At 41.6% G+C, this 26,422-nt stretch overlaps 1 protein-coding gene across 4 annotated transcripts in view; it reads right to left on the bottom strand.

Moving 5' to 3' along the window:
* The window catches only part of slc25a21 (solute carrier family 25 member 21), a 104,113-nt gene that overhangs the window by 8,612 nt on the left and 69,079 nt on the right, over positions 1-26,422 (bottom strand). For all 4 annotated transcript variants that reach the window (XM_035994554.1, XM_035994553.1, XM_035994555.1 and 1 more), the window contains 2 exons: positions 24,043-24,091; positions 12,041-12,124 (listed from right to left, as the gene is read on the bottom strand). In XM_035994554.1, coding sequence (XP_035850447.1) covers positions 12,041-12,124; positions 24,043-24,091 — 133 coding nt within the window. The remainder of the gene's footprint in view (positions 1-12,040; positions 12,125-24,042; positions 24,092-26,422) is intronic.

Genomic DNA, 26,422 nt, shown 5'->3' with positions numbered 1-26,422 from the left:
CTTTTTGTCATTTGTGATAGTAAAATGAATATCTTTTGGGTCGGACAAAACATCGGACTGATGTCATTTTTTTCTGACATTTTATAGACTGTACAATTGATCAATTAAACAATGTAATAAACAGCAGATTAATCAATGACAATAATCATATGTTGCAGTCCTTAAGTGGTTACATTATTCAGAACGTGAGCCTTATAGAAGTTAATGTTTTGCATTTTTTATCCCATTTACTACAAATACATAACACTTTACATCACAGCTACTGTAGCATTTTGCAAACCATGCTAGTGTCATGTCAAGGCAGCCATCGATTTCCTTTCATATCTGTAAGATGTTAAAATCAATTAGCAGACTCGCGACGTACATATGAACATTGAACACAATTTCTGTGAAGTTAACATTATCACTGAGGTCGTGTTGTGCAGTCTTTTTAAGTTAATCTAAACTTAAACCAAAATATCATGCAATCATAACATCTGCTACAGCACTGCATTAAAGGGTCACTTCAGCCAAAACTATGCAGAGATACTCATTTGCCTGTTTATTAGGTATCCTGTATACATGGGGTCTAGTACAACAGCCCTGCGATAAATCCCACCTTCTTGAAGGGTATAATGCTCAAATCTTTGATAATACTGAATATAGACTGCAGGACTAATACCTAGCTCCGAAAATGGAAACAAAGTATATTGCTGCCGTGGTGGCATCATAACTACCAAAATATATTTTCAAACCACAAAACCCTGGCACACAAACAAGGTCTCTAGGAATCTGCGGAGGAAATGATTTAAGAGTTTATTTCAGCCCTTGATATACTGGATGTTTCAAAAGACGGTAGCTGTATAATTTTAGTCAATTTGGTAGTTTGCCTTTGCTCAATCATACATCCAGCCATGATTTAAAGTGTACTTAGAGCCAGTAAAAATAATAAAATGATAGTGAGTTATGTATAGAGTGATGCATGCCTACATTTTACACAGACTGCAATCCATTTTATATAGTATATTTACAGAGTAAATGGTCAGTCTGGTAAATGTAAATTCCTTTTTACACACTTCTTAAAACAGACAGAAATGCAATTGGATGTTTCTGAAATGTACACAAATGTCTTAATAGTCTTTCTCTAGAGTTAAAATATACAATATGTCTTAAAAGAAATTAAGTTATCAATCTAAAACTGAAATATTTTAAACCTACATTTTTTTCTATATCAAATGAGTATTATCAGGGAATTTAATCAATCCCCCCAAACACCTGACCAGTCTTGGATGTATACGTGTAAGAAGATCGTAGTATGTTTTGTTTTGCAAAGAAGGCACAAAGCATGTTTCGTATACATAAGCATGTTTCGTATACATTCGAAGTGCATACATGTGCATTTCCCCCACTCCTCAATTTAGTGAAAACATGGTTGGAAGGGTTCATTCGTTTAAGCTTATGTAGTTCACACTGACAGGGCAAGACAGATGATGTCAGACAATTTTTGTCAATCAAGTAAAATTATACAGTTACTTTTATTGATTTTGTCAAAACCTTTGTTCTCAACCCCCACCTATCTATGACATTATGGGCAACAATAAATCTGAAACACAGCACACCTGAAGAATCAGATACCAATGAATCATTAACTGTTGATAGTGTAAACACAACATTATCTTCTTACATTTTGGAACATAAATAAAATGTTCAAGGCACTATAGGGTTCAACTAAATACTTAACTCCAACCTTGTGCATTCAACCAACCAGTGGGAATGGGTCTGGGCTAGGGCTGAGATTCCAATTCTGCTCATCAATTCTGATTCTTTGAGGGTAAGGATAAAAAAAGGTCAAATGCTTATTTCACAGACAAAACTTATTTTAAAGGTCCAGTGTGTAACATGTTTAGTTGTTTATTATCAAAATCTGTGTTGCCTTGTTCACAAACTTGTCCTTTTTCATGAATATTTACCACCACCATCAAGTATTCCTTTTGACTTGAAATTTCACATTTGCATTCACATGAACTGGGATAGACGCTCCATATTCATGTGCCATGTTGAAATACGTTAGCCGGTAAGAGACATACAGGACATACTGCTCCCCCTTTCGCTGTCACATGATAAACTCAAAGGTGCTGCTAATGCTACTAATGGGTATCGTAGCTTCCCGGCCCCGGCAAGTTTGAAGAAGGAAACATGGAGGACCACACGTATTCAAAATCCAAATTTCAGGAACAGGAGTCTTCTTCTTCGCCCAGAAAAAGAAAAAGGATATTGAAAAGAGCAAGAGACCGGCTTTTGAAGCGTGAAGGCTACCGTAGCTGTAATACGTACTTTGAACTGCGTGGCGCGAGAGAGTTGATTGCGATATATGATCTCAACGCTACATGGGAGAAATTCCTACATATTGGACCTTTAAAAAACTTTTTAGCAATTTATATTCATTCATTCACAATTACCTTCACACAGTTTATGGAACCTGTACATTAATTCCATGCAGTTTAATTTGGTTGGTTATTAAATAATGATTAAATAATCTTAATTTTTTTTATTCACTGTATTCTAATTGTAATACTGAAACCTACCGAAATGACATAGGGTCCACGTACATCGGGCCAGTAAATACAAGCAGCCAGTTGCCTGATTGGGCCAATGCTTGAAAGCAGGCTTGCTTACGTCATAGATAAAATGTCGGTCAATATAAACCATACGAGTTGAATGCAAAAGAAGATTCATTGCATCTTCGAGAAAATCATTACATTCATTTTTGATGACTGGTGTTATTAAGAGTTTAGCTCAGTGGTATTGTGTGCGTAGCGAGTGTGTAGTTGAGCAAGAGAGGGAGAGAGAGCTCTGAGAGAGCAGGTAACCTAACCACCATGTTAACGACAACAACAAACCTGTTGCTATGCCAGCATTTAAAACATTTGAGGTCACCAGTTGTCACAAGCTGTTCAGATGTCAGCCAGATATACAGCTTATGCCTCTGTGCCAGAGAGCTCCATTGTTGTTTAAAAAAACACCAATGAGTCGCATTGTTGCACTGTGTGGACATGTTCCATCACTGTGATAAACATGGGCACTGTAGTTCATTTGGAGTCAATTAAAAATACACCGTCCTGCTGCTTTAAATGCTTACTAGTTGTGTTAATTGTAGCTAAAAATAGTCCCCAAAAATACACAATTCACTTCTGTTTGAGTAATGTTTGCTAGAAATTACTGTGCCCAGTGTAAAAAAAAGAAAAAAAACAAGCACACACACACACACACACACACACACACATACATATATATAAAATATAGCGGTGGGCGATATGGAGAAAATCAGATCACGATATTCCTGACCAAATACCTCGATGTCGATATTGCGACCATACTGTAGGGTTGACAATTGTTGCTTTATCAAAAATATTTGTACAATTAGATTTTAGATACATAACCATCAATAATGTGGATATAGTTACAAAGTGGGTAAAGGCAAATCATAGAACAGCTAGAAGAGTCTTGTAAATTAAAGGACAATTCCGGCGCAAAACGAACCTAGGGCTTAATAACAGATGTGTACCCACTCTGTCGCTCTCTGGGACATGTTTTCATGCTAATCTAATGTGTTTGTAGCTTGAAAGAAGCTAGCGCGGACCGCTGATTAGCTTACAACGCTAGTATTCGGGGCACAGGGAAAGTAAAAACAAATCGCTATTTATACCACTAAAAAGGCTCAAAATATCATCAAACTTCAACGGTAGCATAATGAGGGTCCCAACATGTGAACCGAAACATTGAGAACATTGTAAGTGTACAGACAGTTTATTGAACGAAGAGCTGCGGGAGCTCCGTGAAAGGGCTACGAGAGAGAGAGAGAGAGCTACCGGTAGTCAATGCAACACAGCCTCGTACTTCGGGAAACTGGAGGTGTACCTGCGGACATTGTAGCTATGGCCACTGAACAGGAGTGTCTGTGTTGCACGGAGTGGGACCTGTTGCGTTGCAATACCCAAGAGACGCAGTGTTTTGTACAGTCTGAAGATTTTCCCTTTCTGATAAACAGGGCTAAAAACTTTTTTCCATGTCCCGAAAATAAATTGGAGACGGCGACCCAGACCGGAGGGACCAGATGGACAGTTATCCACTGAGTAAGTACACTAGACAAGTTATGCAGAGTGCGATTATTTCAGATATATTGAGCAAATTGCTTTTGACTTTAGTTTGCATCGCCAGCTGTAAGTCATGACATGGTTTTCAAGACAGCGGCTGTCTTTATAATCTATCTTTTCAATGAACTGTCTGTACACTTACAAAGTTCTCAATGCTTCGGTTAACATGTAGGGACCCTCATTATGCTACCGTTGAGGTTTGGTGATATTCTGAGCCTTTTTAGTGGTATAAATAGCAATTAGTTTTTACTTTCCCTGTGCCCCGAATACCAGCGTTGTAAGCTAATCAGCGGTCCGTGCTAGCGTCTTTCAAGCTACAAACACATTCGATTAGCATGAAAACATGTCCCAGAGAACGACAGAGTGGGTACACATCTGTTAAAAACTCCTAGGTTTGTTTTGCGCCAGAATTGTCCTTTAAGAAAATTACATCAATTTACTGTAATGCAGCCTGTAAAACCAGAAGAAGACCACCCTTATGCCATACCCTGATATCCCAAATCTAAGACAATATCTACTCTCATATCTTGATATCAATATAATATTGATATATTGCCCAGCCCTAATAAATAACCTGTTTTAAAGATGAACATCTTCATTAGGAATGAATGGTCTTGAGAACAGAGCTACAGACAGCGTAGGAAAGTTGGAAGGTATTGAGAGACAGGCTAACATATTGCTGCTTTTGTTTCTTTTATGAGATGTGTTGACAATAACAAAAGATACAGAAGATTGCCAGCCTTATCCTTTAAAGATATGTTTCTGCATTAAAATGTCTAAAAACGACTATATCGATGTTACACATTTCATTGAGTTGTAAACGTTAACAAGGGTAACGTGAATAAGACTATTACAATAACTTGTCCATTTTAATCGGCAATGGTGATTAGCAATGAAAACAACAACTCCCATGATGCCCCGCAACTTCACGAAGTTGTCAAAAGTCCGTGTTTACATCCATGGCTTTGATTGAGAGACCCCAGCGGCAGAAAATCACATATTGTACATTTAAGTCATTGAACAAATTTAAAACGATACAACTCAAAAGCAGAATGGCATAAATACAGTACATAACTTTCCACTTAGCTGCATGCAAGTTACACACACACACAGAGACAGGGAGAGAGAGAGTGAGAGAGAGAGAGAGCGAGAGATAGAGAAAAAGGAAGTTCATATTGATACTGAACACGGGTCTGTGGACAAAGAGGACGTGGCGTGACTGACTATCTTGTGAACAAGCGGGACCAGCTCTGTTGTGACAACATTCTCTACAAGTCAACAGAGATGATATTGGTTGATTGAGTCGCAAGTGTAAATATTTTTGCTGCTGTGTCACACATTTCAACTGAATATAACCTGAGAAGAAGGACTGGCCATTAGACTGTGCAAAGAAACCACAGCAGGGAAGCTACCTTACAAAAACGCAGTGAACCACAACTAATTATCAAAACACTTGTGATCAGGTGACAGAGCCAACTTCTTTCATCAACACCTGAAGTTACACAAGTGGCACTGGCTCTGGGTAATCAAGCCCCCATAATAATAACTCTGGAGCAAGGGATTGTGGATGAGGAAAATCCCTCCTCAAAGCCAAAAAATAATCCAGTGTTTCCGCGACATACAGTGAGGAAAATAAGTATTTGAACACCCTGCTATTTTGCAAGTTCTCCCACTTAGAAATCATGGAGGGGTCTGAAATTGTCATCGTAGGTGCATGTCCACTGTGAGAGACATAATCTAAAAAAAAAAAAATCCAGAAATCACAATGTATGATTTTTTAACTATTTATTTGTATGATACAGCTGCAAATAAGTATTTGAACACCTGAGAAAATCAATGTTAATATTTGGTACAGTAGCCTTTGTTTACAATTACAGAGGTCAAACGTTTCCTGTAGTTTTTCACCAGGTTTGCACACACTGCAGGAGGGATTTTGGCCCACTCCTCCACACAGATCTTCTCTAGATCAGTCAGGTTTCAGGGCTGTCGCTGAGAAACACGGAGTTTGAGCTCCCTCCAAAGATTCTCTATTGGGTTTAGGTCTGGAGACTGGCTAGGCCACGCCAGAACCTTGATATGCTTCTTACAGAGCCACTCCTTGGTTATCCTGGCTGTGTGCTTCGGGTCATTGTCATGTTGGAAGACCCAGCCTCGACCCATCTTCAATGATCTAACTGAGGGAAGGAGGTTATTCCCCAAAGTCTCGCAATACATGGTCCCGGTCATCCTCTCCTTAATACAGTGCAGTCGCCCTGTCCCATGTGCAGAAAAACACCCCCAAAGCATGATGCTACCACCCCCATGCTTCACAGTAGGGATGGTGTTCTTGGGATGGTACTCATCATTCTTCTTCCTCCAAACACGGTTAGTGGAATTATGACCAAAAAGTTGTATTTTGGTCTCATCTGACCACATGACTTTCTCCCATGACTCCTCTGGATCATCCAAATGGTCATTGGCAAACTTAAGACGGGCCTTGACATGTGCTGGTTTAAGCAGGTGAACCTTCCGTGCCATGCATGATTTCAAACCATGACGTCTTAGTGTATTACCAACAGTAACCTTGGAAACGGTGGTCCCAGCTCTTTTCAGGTCATTGACCAGCTCCTCCCGTGTAGTTCTGGGCTGATTTAACACCTTTCTTAGGATCACTGAGACCCCACGAGGTGAGATCTTGCATGGAGCCCCAGTCCGAGGGAGATTGACAGTCATGTTTAGCTTTTTTTTGTTGTTTACCATTTTTTGTTTACCATTTTCTAATGATTGCTCCAACAGTGGACCTTTTTTCACCAAGCTGCTGCTGCTTGGCAATTTCCCCGTAGCCCTTTCCAGCCTTGTGGAGGTGTACAATTTTGTCTCTAGTGTCTTTGGATAGCTCTTTGGTCTTGGCCATGTTAGTAGTTGGATTCTTACTGATTGTATGGGGTGGACAGGTGTCTTTATGCAGCTAAAGACCTCAAACAGGGGCATCTAATTTAGGATAATAAATGGAGTGGAGGTGGACATTTTAAAAGGCAGACTAACAGGTCTTTGAGGGTCAGAATTCTAGCTGATAGACAGGTGTTCAAATACTTATTTGCAGCTGTATCATACAAATAAATAGTTAAAAAAATCATATATTGTGATTTCTGGATTTTTTTTTTTTAGATTATGTCTCTCACAGTGGACATGCACCTACGATGACAATTTCAGACCCCTCCATGATTTCTAAGTGGGAGAACTTGCAAAATAGCAGGGTGTTCAAATACTTATTTTCCTCACTGTATATTCGACCCACCGCTGCAGAATTATTGCCGCCGCTGCTTCAGAATTGTATGAAATGTCATGAAGTCGCAATTACACAACTCTGCGCAGCTGTGCGCTCCACTGAACTCAAACGATCGTTCGTCTGCTCTCTCTCCCCTTTATAGTAAACAACTGGAACAGTGACAGGTCATCAATCACTCGCAAAGTCATGACAACCAAATAAACAACAGCACAAGTACAGCATTTTCATCTCAATCTCGATGACACAACAAGCTAGCCTACCCTGCAATCCGTTTGTGTCTGCTGCAGGAGACGTATTCACGTGACACGCTGTATTCCGTTTACTGTTTAAAACGTTTCCCAGAAGTGGGGATGCATAGCTCTCAAAACCAACATAAAAGAAAGGTAGTAATGTTCCCTTAGAGCATATTATTTTGTTACTCATTGTATAAAAAGTGCACATTTGTATCTGGAATTGTTCATTAGCACTTTGTGATATCGGTCAAGCTGAATGGACTCTGAGCAGATTTGATTCAGGTCCAAAGACTGAAGAGAATGTGTGGCATTGTGTTATCACTTTTTATTCCGCGTTTAGACGAGCGTTTTGGGAGGGGGAAATTTACGTGCATATGGTGACGCAAAAGTGTGTGAAATTCAATATAGTATGCACACCAGGCGGCTAGGTGGTAGTGTGAAGCACTGCAACAAAACACCACCAAGTCTGCGCGCCTGCGTAGAACCTTCCTTCTACTTCTCTCCCTAGTAACAGCGAAACCAAAACATGAAAGCTGACAATTTGGTCTGGACAGACGAGGAGGTGGAACAACAGGGCATGGACTGGGAGTCCTGCATATCAAAATATATAGACATATGGACCGAATTTCTTCAGCAGTATCCTGTACCTGGAGGGACGTCATATCCACATGAGAAAGACGCTATCTGTAAAAGTCAGATATCAAAGTTGAAAGTATAGGCAGGCTGTGGATACCCAACGGCGGAGTGGCCATGGGCTAGTAATCACTCTATATTTTGGTTTTATGTAACGAAATATGGGGTGGGTCGCCAGCCACCACAATAGAGGCTGTAGACTTTTGCGTTTTTACCCTTTAGACGGGAACGCGACGGTGGAGGGTGGTTTAACTTTTTTTTTTTTTTGCGTTTTTAAGCCCCAAAAATGCCGTCGCCATCTAAACGAAAGGCACATCTGATAAAATATCTTCACGTTTTCACCAGCGAGCGTTCTCGTGTAAACAGGGCCTAGAACTCTTTTTGTGAGAGAAAGGGCAAAATGTCCTAGAATGTACTTGTTAGACAGATGATGCTTTTGAGTAATCATTGCAAATAAAGCAAACGGTTACTAAAAATAAACAACACAGTGTATTCACTTTGGTAATGTTACCATTACAACCTTTTTCAGCATAATCTGTTCATACAGGAAAACGCTCGGGACCCATACCACCTACACTATTTTTCATTGCTGTTGCCGGCTGGCAGCGTAGCTACTCATTTTCAACCCTAACCCTAGCGTTAACCCTTTCCCCCCGCTGCTGAAAATAATTCTAGAAACACTGTAACCCCTTGTTTCGTTTGTGTAAACAAGTTATTTCAGTCAGACGGAAGACCCTTTCCTCTGCTCACTTTGTCCATGCAAATAGTGGCCACAGATTTCCCGGGTGTGGTTAGGCTTGGGAGCCGTCAGGTGATGGAGGAGGAGTGAAATTGGTTACACAACAAATATGGCCTCTAGTGAGTGGCCATCATTTGAATCCTAATTTGATTTCCAATGTAAAGTACACACTAAGTCCCTTTTTGGCTTTCCTAAACAAATGGCCTCCTGACACGGAGTAAGGAAAGAGAGGGGGGGTGGGGTGAGAAGATGGATTTGTGTGTTTGTATGCGCTTGTGTGTATGATTTGTCTTTTATTTTCATAAACCTTTCCTTTTTTAACAGCCTCCATCCATCTGGAGAGGAGCGTAGCACTGACAGGACTACACAGACACGACCGATTAAATAAACTGACCAATAATATCCATCAGGCACTAATTCTGACTTCTTAACAGTTGAAATGTGTAAATGCATAAAAGCAACCGATAATTTCCGTCAGCAGCAGACATGTTAATTTTCACACCACTCCTGTGGGTAAATCCGCAGGAAATATGAGTCGCCCCAGGGAACATTTTAACATGTAAACAACCAGAATGCTTCATCTGCAAATATTTTCACTTTACCCAGCACCTAACGTAACTTTGACAAGGTCACCAACACAGACAAGGATTCATGAGATACAGGCACAAAACTTGCTTTGGTGTACATCATGAGGAAGAAATAAGTTAATTCACATCTAAAGTAAGCAAAGAAAAGTTTAAAAAAAATATAATTAAAAGGTGCCATTTATGGCCAGGGGAATTGGAGGTGGCTTACTGATAATTGATTATTGAAGGAGAATTTCTGTACAATAAATATGACGTTACCACCAACAGCCGGTTAGCTTAGCTTAGCATAAAGACTGGAAACCAAGGGAAACAGCTAGCCTGATTCTGTCCAGAGTTAACAAACTACCAGCACCTCTGAAGCTCCCTAATTAACACCTTGGATCTTGTTTAAGCCATATAACAATGATGTGAAAAATGGACGTGTAACTCTTGGCAAAGAACCTAATAAGTTTTGGTTCTTTGAAATATTCCTTTAACATAATTGCTGCTCATCATCATACAAATCATCCCTGTTTCACTGTAGCAAACATATATAATCTGGTGGACATGCTAATCTGCACTTCTTCACACTTCCATGAATGTATATATCTTTTGTATGGGTGGTCCCAGCTGGGGCCCCCCCCCCCCCCCGCTCAACCCTGCACCGTTGGTTCCAGGCATTAGTCAGTGATCTACTGTAAGCGGGCCAAGGCTCTGCTGTAATACATGGACGCTTTTAATATTCCTGTGGCCGTGCTTTGGGTCCCGACCCAGTCTGTGGATACCACACTGGTAAAGAATGCTGGAGAATAGAGTCTTTTTGTTTCCCTCCAGACGGAAACACTTAACACATGCTCATGCTGCTGCACCCACATGCAACAGAAAAGGGAGCGTGGCCTGTAAGGCAATACACCAACCACGTGTTGGTGAGCGTAGATCACACTGTCACACACGTATGAGCACAGCTACAGGATTTCATGCTGTATTTTACAGATTTAATAACTTAATGAATAAATTTAAGTTCTTTAACAGAAATAATCCACACTATAATATTAATTTCTTTACTACAAGTGTTCAAAATGTATCCTGTTAGTATATAAAATGTAAAGTCTATAGTATAGTTATTGTGTCCAGGCTTCAGACTGTCTTAACTTTAGTGTCACACATGTGCACATTTCCATGTCTTTCTTCAGTTTAATCACAGAGCGCTAGCAAGGAGCTCAGGTTTCCTCCTTCATCACCTCAGAGAGAGAGTGAGGCCTGGTGTTAGCCCGGTCCTGCCATGAGCTGACAGGAAATGTTTATTTTTAATAATAATTCTACAACAGTGGGGCTATTTGTATAAATTATAACTAAGTGGTTTGGCCTGGAGGTAATCCGTGATGTGCTACTGGGGAGTGATTACAGCCTCAGCAAAAATATACCGTTAGTGATAATTGGTTCGACAAGAAAGTGGATCTTCCGTCTGTAGGGACTCTCCGACACATACCACGGCTTTGTTGAGTGAGTCTACAGTCATGGTTGATGCGGTGTAATTTGGCAACCATTTGAGGATGTCAGAGAGTTCTCTGGAAATTCATGCAGACCTACTCCCAGAGTACACACCCAAAAAGCATGCAGGCACAAAAGGATTCAATTTCACACTGTAGTGTAGTGAGTGTGTGTGAAGAGGGCACAGCTACTGTAGCAGGATAGCTCTGTCTGTTGAACTACAGCCAACAAAGGATTTCCAACTGTCACAAGCCGGCCTCTCACCCTGCGCTCACTCACACCTCGTAGCAGATCAACTTTATATCCGCTGTAAAGCTGTCGACTCGCTGTAAACAGAGCGATTGTTAACCACTTTCTCCTGCACCTGCACTGTCTCACAGTCCTGTCACAGGGCAGGCAGATGAGGAGGCAGCATGGCAGGATGACTGTCTTTAGTTAGTCGGGAAAAGTTTTACATTTAGGTTTTAAGCCAATAACAGCTGCACTCATCTCCGGTGTGAGGCACAATGAGTGAAAAGGCACGTTCAGTGCTGCAGGATATTTCTGTGGACTTTTGACAGACACAACGGCGGTTTTAAAAGCATCCAAACCTGTAACACCTTCAGCTTTCCAGCCACTAGACCACCTTGCCAACATAACTGTCGGTGGCATTTGAATGAAGCAGCATCATTCATCATATTTTTGACTACACATGTATTCTCCACATCTATCTTTTCCTCAGCAGATTATTTTTGATACTTTAATATGGAAGCAAATCAGCAAATACCAGTTAAATCAATGATGAGCCTTTGTGGTGTTTGCCATCAACCCTACACCCAACACTAAAGAAATCTGCCATCTGAGTGCAGAAGAGAAATGACTCCTTCCCTGCACTTGGGAAACAAGCGGACTGACATCACTGGTGCTCTGAAGAAACTTTATGAGTAATTCATGAGCTTTTTTGATCTGTAGTAGGAAACGACCGGTGGATAACTTACCCTTCATTGCGTATGATGGTCCGGAAGCAATCACTCAGGTTCTTGTAGCTATTTGGGTCACTGGTTCCCCTTTGGATCTGGAACCTGCAAAGACAAAAGTTCTCATTAAAAGCTTCCATTACTGTAAATATTACAGCAGCTACTAGCATTGTTGTTACTTTAATTTTTTGTTTTCTTTGTTTTTACTGTGCTCATTGTGTGTGTAAATTGCATTGTGACACCTGTGTGTAAAATACACTTAGAACAAATGTGATCTTAGCATAAATGAGCTCATTTCCCTCCTTATTTTCCACCCCTCTCCCTTTCATCTGCCGTTTTTTCCTTCTCTGCTAAGATGAGAGGCTCCTACCACCAGGTCCCCACAGAGCAGGGGAGAACTCAAACATTTATTTAACCCAACCGATCCAATTAGCCACCCAACTCCCCAGGACCAGGCCTTTTGCAGCAAGCTCTTCGGCCACTAACATGCTAGTAAGCCAATTGTAACAGCTCTTCAGTTACGTGTAAATTTTTAATATGATGGAGCCAGTCGAAGGGCTTTTTGTTGTAGCAAACACGCTGGTACCTCCCTAATAAAGGCTGGTGAGCTGTGTGTAAATCCTTTACATGAGAGACCAGTTGGGGGTGAAAGAATGAATATAAATAGTGCCTGTTAGAGATAAAGAATTTCAGGTATTGAGACGATAAGAAGAGATCTCATTATATACTGCCACATGGCTTGGACAATCAAACAACAAAAAAACATGTTCAACTAAATGATCTGATGAGATAACGCAGTGATTTTAGACCCAGTCATTTGAGCAATTAACAAAACCCAATAAACTAAAGCATGGTTCAAAATGTGATGGACGATAAATGAGGAATTTTAATAATTTTCCCGCAAATAGTTAAGAACATCAGCAATTCTGAGGGTTAGAAACAGAGGCAGAAGTGAAGAGAGAAGGAGGGAACAGGACAAGAGAAAGATTCCCTCATATGGCTTCAACTGCCAGGTCACAAGGTCAGCAGTAAGTCGTCCATGCGGGTGCCTGATGGGGCCATAAAGGGCCCCTAGGTTCCAGTGGAGGGGGAGTTTAGTGGGGTGAGCGGCCTTTCATATCGCTAACAGATTAACATCTTAGAGGGGTGTCCCTCAAATCCTATTTGGTGGATTCCCAAATAGCTTGTAACCCTTTCCTGAAAACCAGTTAAAACAGCATAATAAATAGATGTCTGACACCATATTAAAGAGAAGAAGAAAAAGAAGGACTCCGGGTATGAGGGGATGGAGGAATAAGGGGTAAAGAGGGAGGGCAAAGACCCGGAAGATTTAAGACCACTGGGGCTTGTAAACATATTCAAATCTGGCTTAATTAAAGGCATATGATGCTGGGGTCAAGGATAGAAGGGACCCTGTCCACAGTCTCCCCCTGTCTCCTTTGCTCTGCCTGCCTCGACCCAAACCAGCCCTGAGAGAGTGAGGTTGGCAGGGCCGTGGTCCGGTTCCAGCCCCCTGACTCCACTCATGACCCCGGGGTCACCTCATTTCCTCATGGCCCTCTCCTACCCTGCCATAAAAGCCAGGGAACAAACAGCAAGGCCAAGGGAGTGGGAGATAATAGGGAGGACCTGAAGATCTTGTGGCAGCAGGGGGACTGACAGGCCCCTGGCTAGGAAGCTGCTAATGTCACTTTTCACAGCAACCAACAGTGGAAAATAAGACTCAAAGCTTCAGTACGTAAGTCCTGGTTGAATGTTTTGTTTTAGACAGACAAAAAGCTCTAGTTTCTGTTAATAGGGCCACAGTGAGTAAGAAGATATACTGGTTGGCTGAAGAAGAGCCCAAGATAGCCTCCATGGCTCTGGCAGAGTAACTTGGCCTTGGAGTCAGCCGTGGGGATTGTAAACTCTGCAGACAGAAGACCCAAAGAAAACCCTGGGGCTTCTTTAAAACACATTGCTTACAACATGTCCTTCAATCGTCAGCGAAAGCCAGCGGAGATACAGTATACTCAGAGGTGATGAGATCTGTGAGTTCATCAAGAGTACCCCTCCTTTCCTTTCCATATCCCACTCTCCCCCTGTGTTTGTGCTTTACAGGCCCAGAGCTGCCCAGGTGAGGGTGAAGGCGAGGGCAGGTTGGTGCTTCTGTGAACGAGACAACTACTCTGGGGTAAATAATCCTGAAGACCTCGCACACCTGACCTCCACTGCCTATAAAAGTACAAATTCTAGGCGTCCACCAAGAAGTCAAAAAGGTAAATGAGGGCGGAGTAGCAGGCTGGAGCCCCGTTCTTTGTATTTTTATGGACAGGAGCGCGGCATTTGAGGGGCATACAAAGCTGTGTCCGCTCCCAGACCCCGATGGTAATGGGCTCGAACCGGGGACCAACAAGACGGGCTGTCACCTCACAGTGGACGAGATGTTGAGGTAAGGCTCATTAATGGTGGCGTTAAAAAAAATGCCTATGGGAAAGGGGTAGGGGGGTTTGATCAAAAGGCAGAGGCCTGATGGGCCTACTTTTAAAAGGGCAGGCCATGCTTTTTAGGAGATCTCTTAAAACTATGCCCTATTAAATGAGGGGTATTCCCTCAGTGGCACTTTTTGATGACTTGTTCAGTTTAAAATTTAGGGTCTAATAAGACTGATACAAAATCATATTTATAGCTATTCAGACATAAATAAGCACTATATAAAGAAGTAATGGCCATATCTACAACAGGTAGTCATCTTATGCTATCTATTGTAGTATGTCAGAAAGTGCATTTTTCAAGTATGAACAATATGAGTTATATGTGTTGCTGTGTATTTGGACTGGTTGCTACAGTGAGAGCATTCATATACTTTCCTCTAGGAATGCAAAGTGCTTTGACGAAAAAAAAAATAGAGAAAAAGAGGGAGAGACAAAATATACGATTGAAGAAAAAAAAAGAAAATTATCGAGGGGAAAGGATGAAAGTTCAGCAATTTCTCATGAATCTGAAGTGCATAAGACAATCCAGAAGGCAACATAAGGGGAAATCTATTTTTTACAGCCAGACAATTAATTTTAATGAGCAGGATCATAAAGATGGTGGAAGTCCATTGCAAATGGTACATGAGGTTAAGAGCACTTTTCCGACCTAAATCGTCCAACATGACAAATGCGACCAATCGTGACTTTAGCCATCCAATCCTGTTTCAGGGTAAATAATTGTAACCAAAAATAAAAAGAGTCCACTTTGGATCCAACTGCTGCTTTTTTGACATTGTGGTTGACAACAGTGCTGACTGTCAGTGAGTAAAAAGTGTGTCTTATACAGTAATAAGAGTATAAAACAATGAGTAGGACACTTGATCTCTTAAGTATTGAGCATGCTTTTAGTTATTTGTTTAAAAAGGGATACCATCCAAATGTTTGATATCTACCTCTTGCTCCAACGTGATTTGTAGGGCTGCCACCTCTTAGTCGATTAGTCGACTAATCGGTCGTTTTGGTCTTAGTCGACTAAGATTTCTTTAGTTGATGAGTCATTTTTTATGCTTATTCATGCTTAATTACTCATTTCCAAGAAACTTATGAGCACATTTCTGGTAAGCACAAGATTTAAAGTGGTGCTTTTGCAGGATTAATTGTAGAGAAACTCAGTTTTACAGATGGTTCATTAACTACATTTATTATTGTGCTTTTCTAGTCTTAATCACCTCTCAAAGAGCACAGCTCTGTCGATTACATCAACTAATCGATTAATCGACAAATCATATAAGTGTTAGTCGACTAAGAATTTCTTTAGTCGAGGACAGCCCTAGTGATTTGCACTTATTGTAAGTCACTTTGGACAAAAGCATCTGCCAAATAAACGTAATTATGTTGATTTCAACTGACCTCCATCCTGCACAATAAAATGGGGAAAAAAAACGAGCAAGCAATAATACAAATACTGATAGATTGAATCCCATCATAGATTCAAACTGTTAAAGGGAAAAGTGTTTGAGCGTGGCAGGAGGAGGCCAATAAAGACGGACCTTTGGAGGGAGGAATAGGAAAATAAAGTTGAGGGGAAGAAGACGAAAGATAGGAGCAGAGGGGAAGTTATAAATCTTTGGCGCTAGTGACACGGCAGGTAGCCAGAGCTTGATCTGGACCAGTCCAGGTTGGGTTTCACCCACACCACAAACACACTGGACCTGGGACAGCCCGGGTTATGGAGCAGGCCGTGGTGTGGATAAGGGAGAAAAAGTTCCTCTGGCTGTAAAAAGTGCGACGACATCGCTCTGTCACTCTGGATTCTTTCTCACTCCGATAAAACGGACTCCTCCGATTCCCTATGGTGATTTTGGGACTAGTTTGCCGCTCCAGATGTCTGCTCATTTACTGTGACCTCTGTGACCCGAGATCAGGCTGTGTTAGCGTGGAAGAGCAGGAAAAGAGCTGCATAAAACAGCACGACGACAGGCCTAGACTGAGACTTAGATGTTGGTCTGAGCATTACAAACTTCTGGTTGACTGACAGATTACTCTATATGTTAGAGAGGACCGTAGCAAATTTAGAAAGGTGCTAATGAAGTGGAGCAGATAGGTGGAAAAAATGAGTAGTCTTACTGACATTTCCAGTAAGTGGTTGGATTTCTTGGGTGTTTAAACTGAGGTCTCTTAACCTCTGCCAAATGCTGTTAACTGAAATTATGGTGCTAATGTTTGAGCAATCGTCATAATTATAGAGTGTATATGTATATTACATATATAACAGTCTAACAGTAAAAGTAACATAAAAACTTATTTTCCACAATTTTGCGAGCATTCCTCATAGATCTTTAACAGGAACCAAACTAGATTGATTCACAATTTCAATGTAGGACAAAGATGCAAAACAGAGAAAAAACAGAAGCTAAGACAGATGATGGCGGGCCAGACAAGCTAGGTCAGGACTACCTGGTGATAGACTGGTCCGGGCCAGTGACAGTAACAGCCGCTTTGATGTGAGAAGAGGATGCAGGATTTTGGAGACTCCCCTGACAGCAGGTAACCACTGGCTATAACACAGTGCGCTCCAGACAGAAGTCAACTGGCCCGCATGCTTCCAAAGAGAAACCAGAGATTCACTAATCTAAAACTAAACTGCACTGCATTATCTTGTCACGGCCCCATCTCAAGAGGCCAAGACACAGAACTCCAAGAATCCCACAGATGCCAAAACAAATGAGATTTTACAGAGGTCTTCATTGTTGCTATAAAATGGGTAATTTCAGCTCCCTGTTCTATTCTTTATTCCATATAAACATTTGTAACTTGGTGTGCTTAGGTATTTGGTGACACTAATTTAGTCTGGAGCCATATCATATTGTTTTGTAAAGGCAGACTGATGAGCAGAATGTAAAAAAAACATCGCCCAACCATTCAGGGATAAAGAGGGCTCTAAGTAAAAGGCTACCACTACGGTTATCTTTCTATCCGTCTTCTTTTGCCATTTAGCTTCCCCTTCATCATTTATCTGACATATACATCTTTGTCAGAGAAATACTACTACTCTGTCCTTAACTGGTATTACTGAGTAAGAACTGAAGATGAAGACTATAGCCACTTTTACTGGACGCCAACCAGATCCTGTACCTTAGACCCAGGGATTTTAAGTGCAGCATGAGTGACATAAAGTATTATGGATCCAGTCAGTGATGCAGAAACTTTGGAAGTAGCAACCATGCAAAGGTTTATAAACAAGCTTGAAATGCATAAGCAGCGTACCTGGGCCTTTGAGGCAAAGATCGAGCAATGACGGAAGAAGTGCAAGGCCTGCTGTAATGTTCGTGACCTGTCCTTTGCAATTCTGCACATGCCAGCTAACCTCTGCCATTACACAAGTAATTGCGGCTGGCCCGCAAACCTGGAGCACGCCACTCAATATTTGAAACGTCACAATCTGCAGCTGTGACAACTGTGTGCGAGTGCTTGTTGATGATTGGCTTGTTGGTCTGTGGTACCCAGGAGCCAATCACTTTCTCTTCCACCTTCCTTAAATAAAACACACCGGCAACCATACAGCCAACGTATTTTTAAAGATGCACGAATGAAGAAGCACGCAAAAGGAAACAACACACGTGCTGTGCAATGGCCACATACAGCCATTGTAAACGCTTTAAGAAAAAGGGACATCACATAAAGCTTTTCCTGCTTTTATCAACTTCAACAGCAGCCTTTTTGTGTGCTTGCTGTAGATTCGTCCACTGGGCCATTTCGGAGAGCAATGGCGACTCCTACCAGGACGAGAGCATTACTTGTGTGAATATGCGCACATTAAGTTTTGGCGCAGGGACCATGCTGAGCCCTTAAGTGTCTGTTCAACACTTTAGATTATCACAACTGCATCAGCAAAAGGGAAATAAATTGTGGCTGTGCTTCAGGCAGTAGGTGCCAAAAAGCAAAGCAAGCTCACATGCTTTAACAGTTTGAATGAGTGAAAGAGCAGAGGTGTTCCAGTGAACACAGAGTTGTGCCATTTGAAACTGCCAAGCAACTGTGATGCCTGCATCCACTGCAGCTCGGTCATCTGCTCAAGTAGAAGTGCCACAGCGACACCCGACAACCATTTTTGCCTAGTTTGAAAGTGCCTTTACGAGTGAGTGACTCAAAAGTGCAAAGAGCTGCTTGCAAATAGGTTGGCAAAGGGGTGATGAAGGCGGGATAAAGGACATACAGAAATGCATGTGTGAGTTTTGAGAGTCAGAAATAAAGAGAGAGAAGGGGCAGCAGGGGGGAGCACTGTGGTTGCAGCACAGTCAGGGTCTAGTGAAATCAAAGCACACAATGCCTCCACTCTGTAATTAGTGTACTGGAATGTGAACCCCTTCACTGATAATGATTACAGGTGCTACGGTACAACACGCACACACACACACACACATTTTATGTGCACCTCTATCTTTAACTGAAATCCTTAATTTAATCATCCATTTGTGACTGCTAGTTACATCATCTGCAGCAACATCTGTCACAACATTAAAAGTAATGGGTTAGGTTTTAAAAGTTTATATTTCTGGCCTTTTTCCTTTTATTAGATAGTTGACAACGGTATAAGGTGAAAAGAAATGACGATGAAGTTACGTCATATGCATCATGTACTGCTGGGACCACCAGGATGCCCCATTCACACACACACACACACACACACACACACACACAAACAAACAGCGTTCCCTTTGAAAATCACAAATTATAATTAATGTTGATGCATAAATGAATAATGTGGGACTACTATTCCTTATTTAATTGGCCATTTGGGGTTTTTGGGGTGATGCATACATAATAATAAAAACAAAAACGAAGCATTCGAATACTGATTTAGACATCCATACCATGGCAACAATCACAGCTTCGAAGCGTTCGGGTTAGCCCTGCTTTTTAAACTTGCCAAAAATGTTGCTCTGCTGCTCTCATGAAAGGACTTGCTCTGCACCTTTTGCACTGGACTCGCCGATACTCGTGCTTGTGCACTGAAGCGATGCACACAGACTGAGCTGGGTTCATCCTACACGCACGCTGCATGTGTTTTTGGCTTTACACTGTGCGTAAAGTCTTGCCCTGCAGTCTCACAGTGCCGGAGGGATTAGGAGGTGGCTTGACGACCGCTGACCTGCCTGCTCCTTTACAAGGCAAGATCAGCTATCAGGCTGCTGCTGCTTTGTGCCCTGCTGTTTGAGGGTTGTGTCAGGGATTCCTCCATAAGTGCACCGGGGTTCACCAAGCAGTTGGGGGCAAACAGAGGTGGGAGGTGGGAGGGAGGGGTGAAGCCTTTGGGCCATCCTCAGCGCTGTCACACGTTCCCCCCAAAAAAATGTGGACGTCATCTGTCAAAGCCCTCATCAAAGATCACTTTCAAGCCCCCCAAGTGGGACACACTTTCATGCGTGCTGTGACCAAATGGAGGTAGTGTTGCCATGGCTACTGCCGCGAGCAAGGGCCAGTACCAGGTTTTTCTAATCAGGCTTATAACAGGCTACTGGCAGGCTTAGAGGTTTGCAATGACTCTGACAGCCATGTCACACAATACAATAATTCAATAGAAATCTTCTGAAAACACATGTACAATAGATTTAAAACAAAACTTTACATAATCGCTCAACAGACTACAAATTCAGAAGGAATGATGGAAGTTTAAACAATGCACTCAACATGGTGTTGATGATGTTATATAATATGGTTTATATTCGCCAGTAGTAGTAGTATCTGATTCAACCACAGGCTAACGGAGATGGTTGCTGAAAAGCTAAAATCATAGAAGACAGAATTCAAAAACAGGAGACTTAGAGTTAATGTTCAGTGGGAGAAGTAAAAAAAAAGTTGGATGAAAAGTGGATATCAGAGAGAAAAAAGACAAGGAGCAAGGGAAAAAGGACAAATCAGAATGGGAAAGAACGAAAGAGAAAGAAAGGGTGGGTGCAGAGGGAGAACAGAGGCAGAGAAGGAGTGGCTCAGTTTTGCACAGAATACATAGTTGGGGCAAACGCAGATCATGTGCACGTCGTAGAAACTCCAGGAAGTTCACGATGACAGGAGGAGTTGCTCAGGGAGTCACAAACATGAAGAAGGCGTGGTTTCACTCTTTGGGCGGAAGTAAAAGGGGTGATAATGAAGCTGCTTTCAGATGATCGCGAGTATATTTGTGCATGCACGTGTATAAGGGTGGAGCTCCATGTAACAGGATCTCGACATGAAGGGAAATGCAGGCTCAGTGCAACTCTCTAATGAGAGGGAGAACCTGATCAGAGTCAGATGGGGTGCCCCGAGCGCACAGCCCCCTGCAGAAAGTGCCGCCCGACACCCTTTGTTACCTCCAAGTGAGCTGAGACCAGCCCATGAACCATGTAACTAGGTGGTTTCCAGGTTAATGAAAAGCTGTAACTCCAGTCCCACTGTCTCTCTCTGCTAAACTGACGACTGCCCTCCCTCCCCACACCACATCGCACCCTCCATCTTCACCCCCAACATTCCTGCCCCAACCCATGGAGGAGGGAGGGGAGGGGGCAATTAACGGTTTACTTTGTGTGAAGTATGCTACATTTACATGGGCTGATTATGATCCAGAGTGACTCGCAAAGAGAAAAATGTTTCAATTTTTCTGGATTAACTTTAATTTCTGGATTAGCTGCTAAGAACAAGAAACTGACCCGTCTCAAATGTTACATGCATAATGAATAGTTGTCCTAAACATGAAATTCAGTTCATAACAACTAATCATGGCACACAACTCTTCATCAACATACCATGCTTTATTCCACAAACGATTTGGGCTATTTTGCCTTCATTCAATCCGATGTGCCTGTATTAACACACTCTGTATTTGGTCTACATCTCTGTGTGTACATTCTCAATGAAAACAAAACTGAAGAACTTGAAATGAAAATGCTTTTCTCTGTTTTATATCATTGTGAATGGAATATCTTTGGGTTTTGGACTTTTATTTCAGACAAAACATGCACTTGAGATGGGCATATGTCACTATTTCCTGAAATTTTATCTAGCAAGCGATGAATTCATGATAAAAATACTTTAGTTAGCTGCAGTCCTACTAGCGGTACTGTCCTCTTTGATTAAAAAAAAGATCAATTCACACAACAACGGATGCTATTAGCCATTTGTCCAGTAAAAGAAGTCTTAAGCAAGATACTGAACATCTACCAGCTTGTTTGTTGCATCCAGGTACTTATGTCAAAATGGTCAATATGAATTTGTTCACATTCAACTCTTTTACAACGATGAAAGAGGTTGTAAGTCCCACGGATAGAAGGTGGGCTCTGCAGGAGTCCTTTCAGATGTAAGATAGATATACTTGTTAGCAAAGGTGAGTAACAGGGGTCATGGCTCAACTGGTCAGTGAGCACGCAACAGGGAGTAAAAGTGCAACAACAAAGGCAAAAAGTGAATCATGTGAAAAGACTGACTTTTACGTACCATATCTAAAGCAAAGTCCATTGTGGTCTAGTCAAATACTTTATCATTTCCCGAAAGCGTTTTGCCCATCAGTATTTTTAATAGAAATCATTCATTCATTTTCATAATGGACTTGCTTTCCTGTGCTTCTGTGGAACACAGCTATACCTGGCAAAGCAGTCGTCTAAGAGGGTGAATCAGTATTTGTTTAAAGGAAACAGCTGGCAAATGCGCTTGACATTTTTTGATTTGGCTACAAGTGGAGTGCCTCTACCCAACCGCTAATCCAAAATCTGCAATTCACTGCCCTCTCCTCCTCAGAGAAAGAGGGGAAAGATAAACCCTCATTTGGAAAATGGGTTAACATCAGTAAACATCAGCTCCCAGGCAGGTACACATTTAGTCAAGTTTACCTTGCAAAAAAAGGAAAAGAGGGAGAAATAAAAAGGGGAAAAATCCCTTTGATTCTGAGTTGGTGGAAAAAAGTAAATTTACTCCAGTTGCCGTTCAATTTGGACCAGTGGACATTAAAGCAGGAGCCAGTGCCTAATAAGAGCCATGCCTGAGAGCGAGAGAGAGAGAGAGAGAGAGAGAGAGAGAGAGAGAGAGAGAGAGAGAGAGAGAGAGAGAGAGAGAGAGAGAGAGAGAGAGAGAGCGAGAGAGAGCGAGAGAGAGACCCAGTGGAGCTGTGTCTGACTCTTGGCTCCAAGGTTCCTGCTAATAGATTTCAGCTCCCTCAGTGTCCCAATTAGCTGGTATATATGTTTGGTTTATGAATTCATGTGTGGATGTTAAGTGTGTGAACATGCATGTAAAGTATGCATGCATATCTACATGTGTATGGTTTGTTTCTGTGTGTATGTCTGTCATTCAAAATAAGCAGCAACCTCCTGTTTAGACACTTTTAACATCATCTAATGCTCCCAATTAAAAAGAAAAAAGACTATTCGGTTTGTTCATTGTGTTGAGAAGCCAAACAAAACCCAGAGCCAAGACCAAAAGGAATCAATTTACACAGACCCATTCTCAGCAACAGAACGCATATCAACATAAACACATGGCAACACAAACAGAAAACAGATAAACCTGTCCAGTTTTAAAGCAGCTTTTACCGCTACCACTTTTCAAGGAAGAGCATTACAAAGAAAACAGTGAGTGCACTTTTAACCCTGACCCCGTGTGAGGACGGACAGGCAGAGCTCAAGCCTTACCTGTAATAAACCCCCATAGCTTCCACACGTGAGCATAAATCACACTGTGTGCCTTCAAAGTATCAAATATCGACTAATACAACACCGCTCACCCCTGGCTTTTATCCCAGCGTTTCCTTCTCTGTGTTCTGGTGGTGGCACTGCCTTCAAAGTGCAACCATCTCACTTTTTTTTAAAAGGCACGCCAAGCAATTTATTTACCAAGAAACTGCTGCCGTAAATGACAGAAAAAGCAGCACAATTTACTGACAAGTAGTGAATGGGGCAGGGGGGCTAAGAGGTCTTGGCTAGGCCTGTGAAAGACTATAAAGCTTTAGTAGTAGCCCACGACCTGTTTATGGCCGGCTGAGACACTGTGGTGTGAGGCTCCTGATCACTCAACAGCTCCAGACTGCTGCCACTCTTGCAGAACGCGCAAACAGGAGATGGTGAAGGAAAACAAGCTATTAGACACAGCGAATGCATTTAGTGGCATCGGATTTATCCTGCATGTCCCCTTCTTTCACAAGAACTGCAGGCCATTCGAATAAAAGAGAAAAAAGTTGGATTCTTTATTCTTAAATTAAGTAATACGTTTAAAAATGTGTGGGATTTGGAAACATAAAAACATCTAACGTTAACATTGAGTGGGAAATGAATGGGTAAATGATGCATTTCATTTTCCACAAAATGTCAAAGGCTCTTGGCATTGGTGCCCACTTGTGCGGAGAATGAGTGCAGAGCTGGCCAGCTGGGGAAAAAAAAGACCTGGTATGCTTGGAACTTAACTACACAGACCCAAATACCCACCGAGAGGATTCAAAGCAGATGTGGACCTAAAATGGCTTTCTTGTAAGCAGCTTAAATGTCAAAGTTACACAAAATATGAGTTAATGTACGAGTTGTTAAGTTAGAATGGGTGGCTTACCTGGTCTTCACTACATCGAGGGGATGCATCAAGCAGATCTCTACCAGACCTGAAAGGTAGAGAACAGTCAGGATAAGTCACTTTAATAACCATGGACATTTAGGTGAATGCTGGTTATTCAATTTTAGGATATTTTTCTTTCAATATCTGATGTTGTGAACGTACTAGTGGTAATAGAATGGGTCCATTAAACTATAAAGAGCCAAAGTGAAAACAGAACTTAAGGGTTCAGAAGTAAAAAAAACTTTTTCGAAATCCTATTAACATTTCTAACTATCCTAATAAAAAAAAACTTACTCAGCAGTGTGTTGCCCGTTTCACTGCATACGTTTAGAGAATGGCAAAAAACAAAACAATCTGGGGCCTCATTTATAAAATCTGTTACGCAAGGAAAATTTGCCGTTGCAACATTCCTCGCAAAAGTCGGGATTTATAAAGAATTTCCATGCGTAAAAATGTGCCCAGTTTTCCGCAACCTTTTGACCATGCATGTGATCGTGCGTAATGCTCCCAAGGTTTTGTAGACTGCGTTTTAGTGAACTCCGATGGTAACACGAATTATCACATGGATAAAGTACTCTGGATGCATAGCACACAGCCTGCATGTAAGAACACTCTAAATTTTAATTTAGTTTTCGTAACGATCAATTAGGTCTATCCATGAATTATAAAAATGGATATTTATATCCAACAACTACATCTATTTAACCCTTGTATGGTGTTCAGAAAGATTATGCTATTTATTATTTCTTCTAACTCAAACTCACTGGCCTTGGCTCATTTTCTGTGAAGAACATAAAAAATAACTTATTTTCAATGACTGCACACGGTACAACCCCCCCTACACATAACTATTACATATGAGGTGTTTGGGTCTACTGGACCCGAGTGTAGTAATTGTAGGTGCTATGAAACTTAACTATGTCCTCCTCCTAACTGGGCCTGCTGTGTGTATGTGTGTGCGTGTGTCTATGTGTCTGTATGTGGGCGTGTCTGATTGTAGGTGTCTGTGTGCGGGAATGTTGTCTTTCTGCACCTGCTATTCCCACACAAAGTTGCAAAATTGTTACATTTCAAGCACTTTCACCTGTTCTGATTAAGTTCTAAGAAATAAGCATCAATAATGATCAAAAATCTTGTTTCTATTTTTTACCTTTTTTATAATTGAATTTCCTTGTTTTCTCACAAAAAAACAAAAATGATCATATGATCATAAATGTGATCTCACAGGGGTAAATGGCAAATATGAACCATAAATGACGTATATATCACTGGTAATTGAGCTTAAGTAAACATCTGTTAAGTATTTTTACATAAATTGTTATGGCTGTATTGATTTAAAAGCCTAATAATGTGGTGAGTCCACCAGACCAGGAACATTGGCTGTGTAACAAAAATATGAACACCACACAAGGGTTAAGGCCTCCAAACAGGATTTTGTTTCGATGTTCTACCTCTGTTAGGAGCACCTCAATCTCACAATCACTGAATTGTGTTTTTTCCCCATTTGTCCGTTTCATGATTTGTCATTAAGAGCTTCTTTACAAGGCTGCTATATTCATTGATTGATTAACATGGACCTTATTAGGACAAATATGGGACGACCTTGGGAGGAGCATGAGGCTCGTGCACGACCACATAAGGTAACGCACGTCCGTATTTATAACGAGAAGAGTGCCGCAAGGTGTTATAAATCAGAATTTTGTTTTTGCGTACGAAAATTCGGACTTTTTGGCGCACAAAATCTTTCAGAATAGACTATGCACAGTTTTATAAATGAGGCCCCTGATATATATATTTTTTTACAGCCTTTAATGAACACCATTTCCCATAAACTAGAGAACATCACGTGTTCATCTTAAGGCCGTTTTATGCTTCTGCGTCGAATCAACAGCGTACCGCTGCAGACCCCTCTGCATCTACGCTGGACCCTACGCCGTAGCCTGACGTGCACCTCTCGAAAAATGTAACTACATGTCGCGGCGACGCACGTCTCTCGGCCGTGGCTTGGTAGAGTTACATTTCCCCCCCCGACTCATTTCCTGGTTCTCCTTCTCCATAAACAACATGAAATCAAGGAGAGGGTTAACTTTTCCTACTAAAGATTTCCCACCTTGGTCAGAAAACACAGGGGAGACACTTTGTTTCTCCCACTATGACTCTAGAGTCGGTACTCGCTCTGAAGCTAATCGCCGTCACTCTCTCACTTCTCCCTTTACCCCACACACACACACACACCGGCTCAACGCACAAGTATAAACACCAGGCCACATACGTAGGCTACGGCGAAAGCTCTGCGTGAAGCCTCCGCAGAACCATAAAACAGCCTTTAATGGTGCAACAGAAGAGACGAGTCGAGGGGTTGTGGTGACTTTAGACA

This window comes from Sander lucioperca, chromosome 18, assembly GCF_008315115.2.
Source record: "Sander lucioperca isolate FBNREF2018 chromosome 18, SLUC_FBN_1.2, whole genome shotgun sequence".
In the NCBI taxonomy this organism is placed as follows: Eukaryota; Metazoa; Chordata; class Actinopteri; order Perciformes; family Percidae; genus Sander; species Sander lucioperca.
The sequence above is the reverse complement of the archived record's forward strand: the minus strand, read 5'-3'. Positions and strand labels throughout refer to the sequence as shown.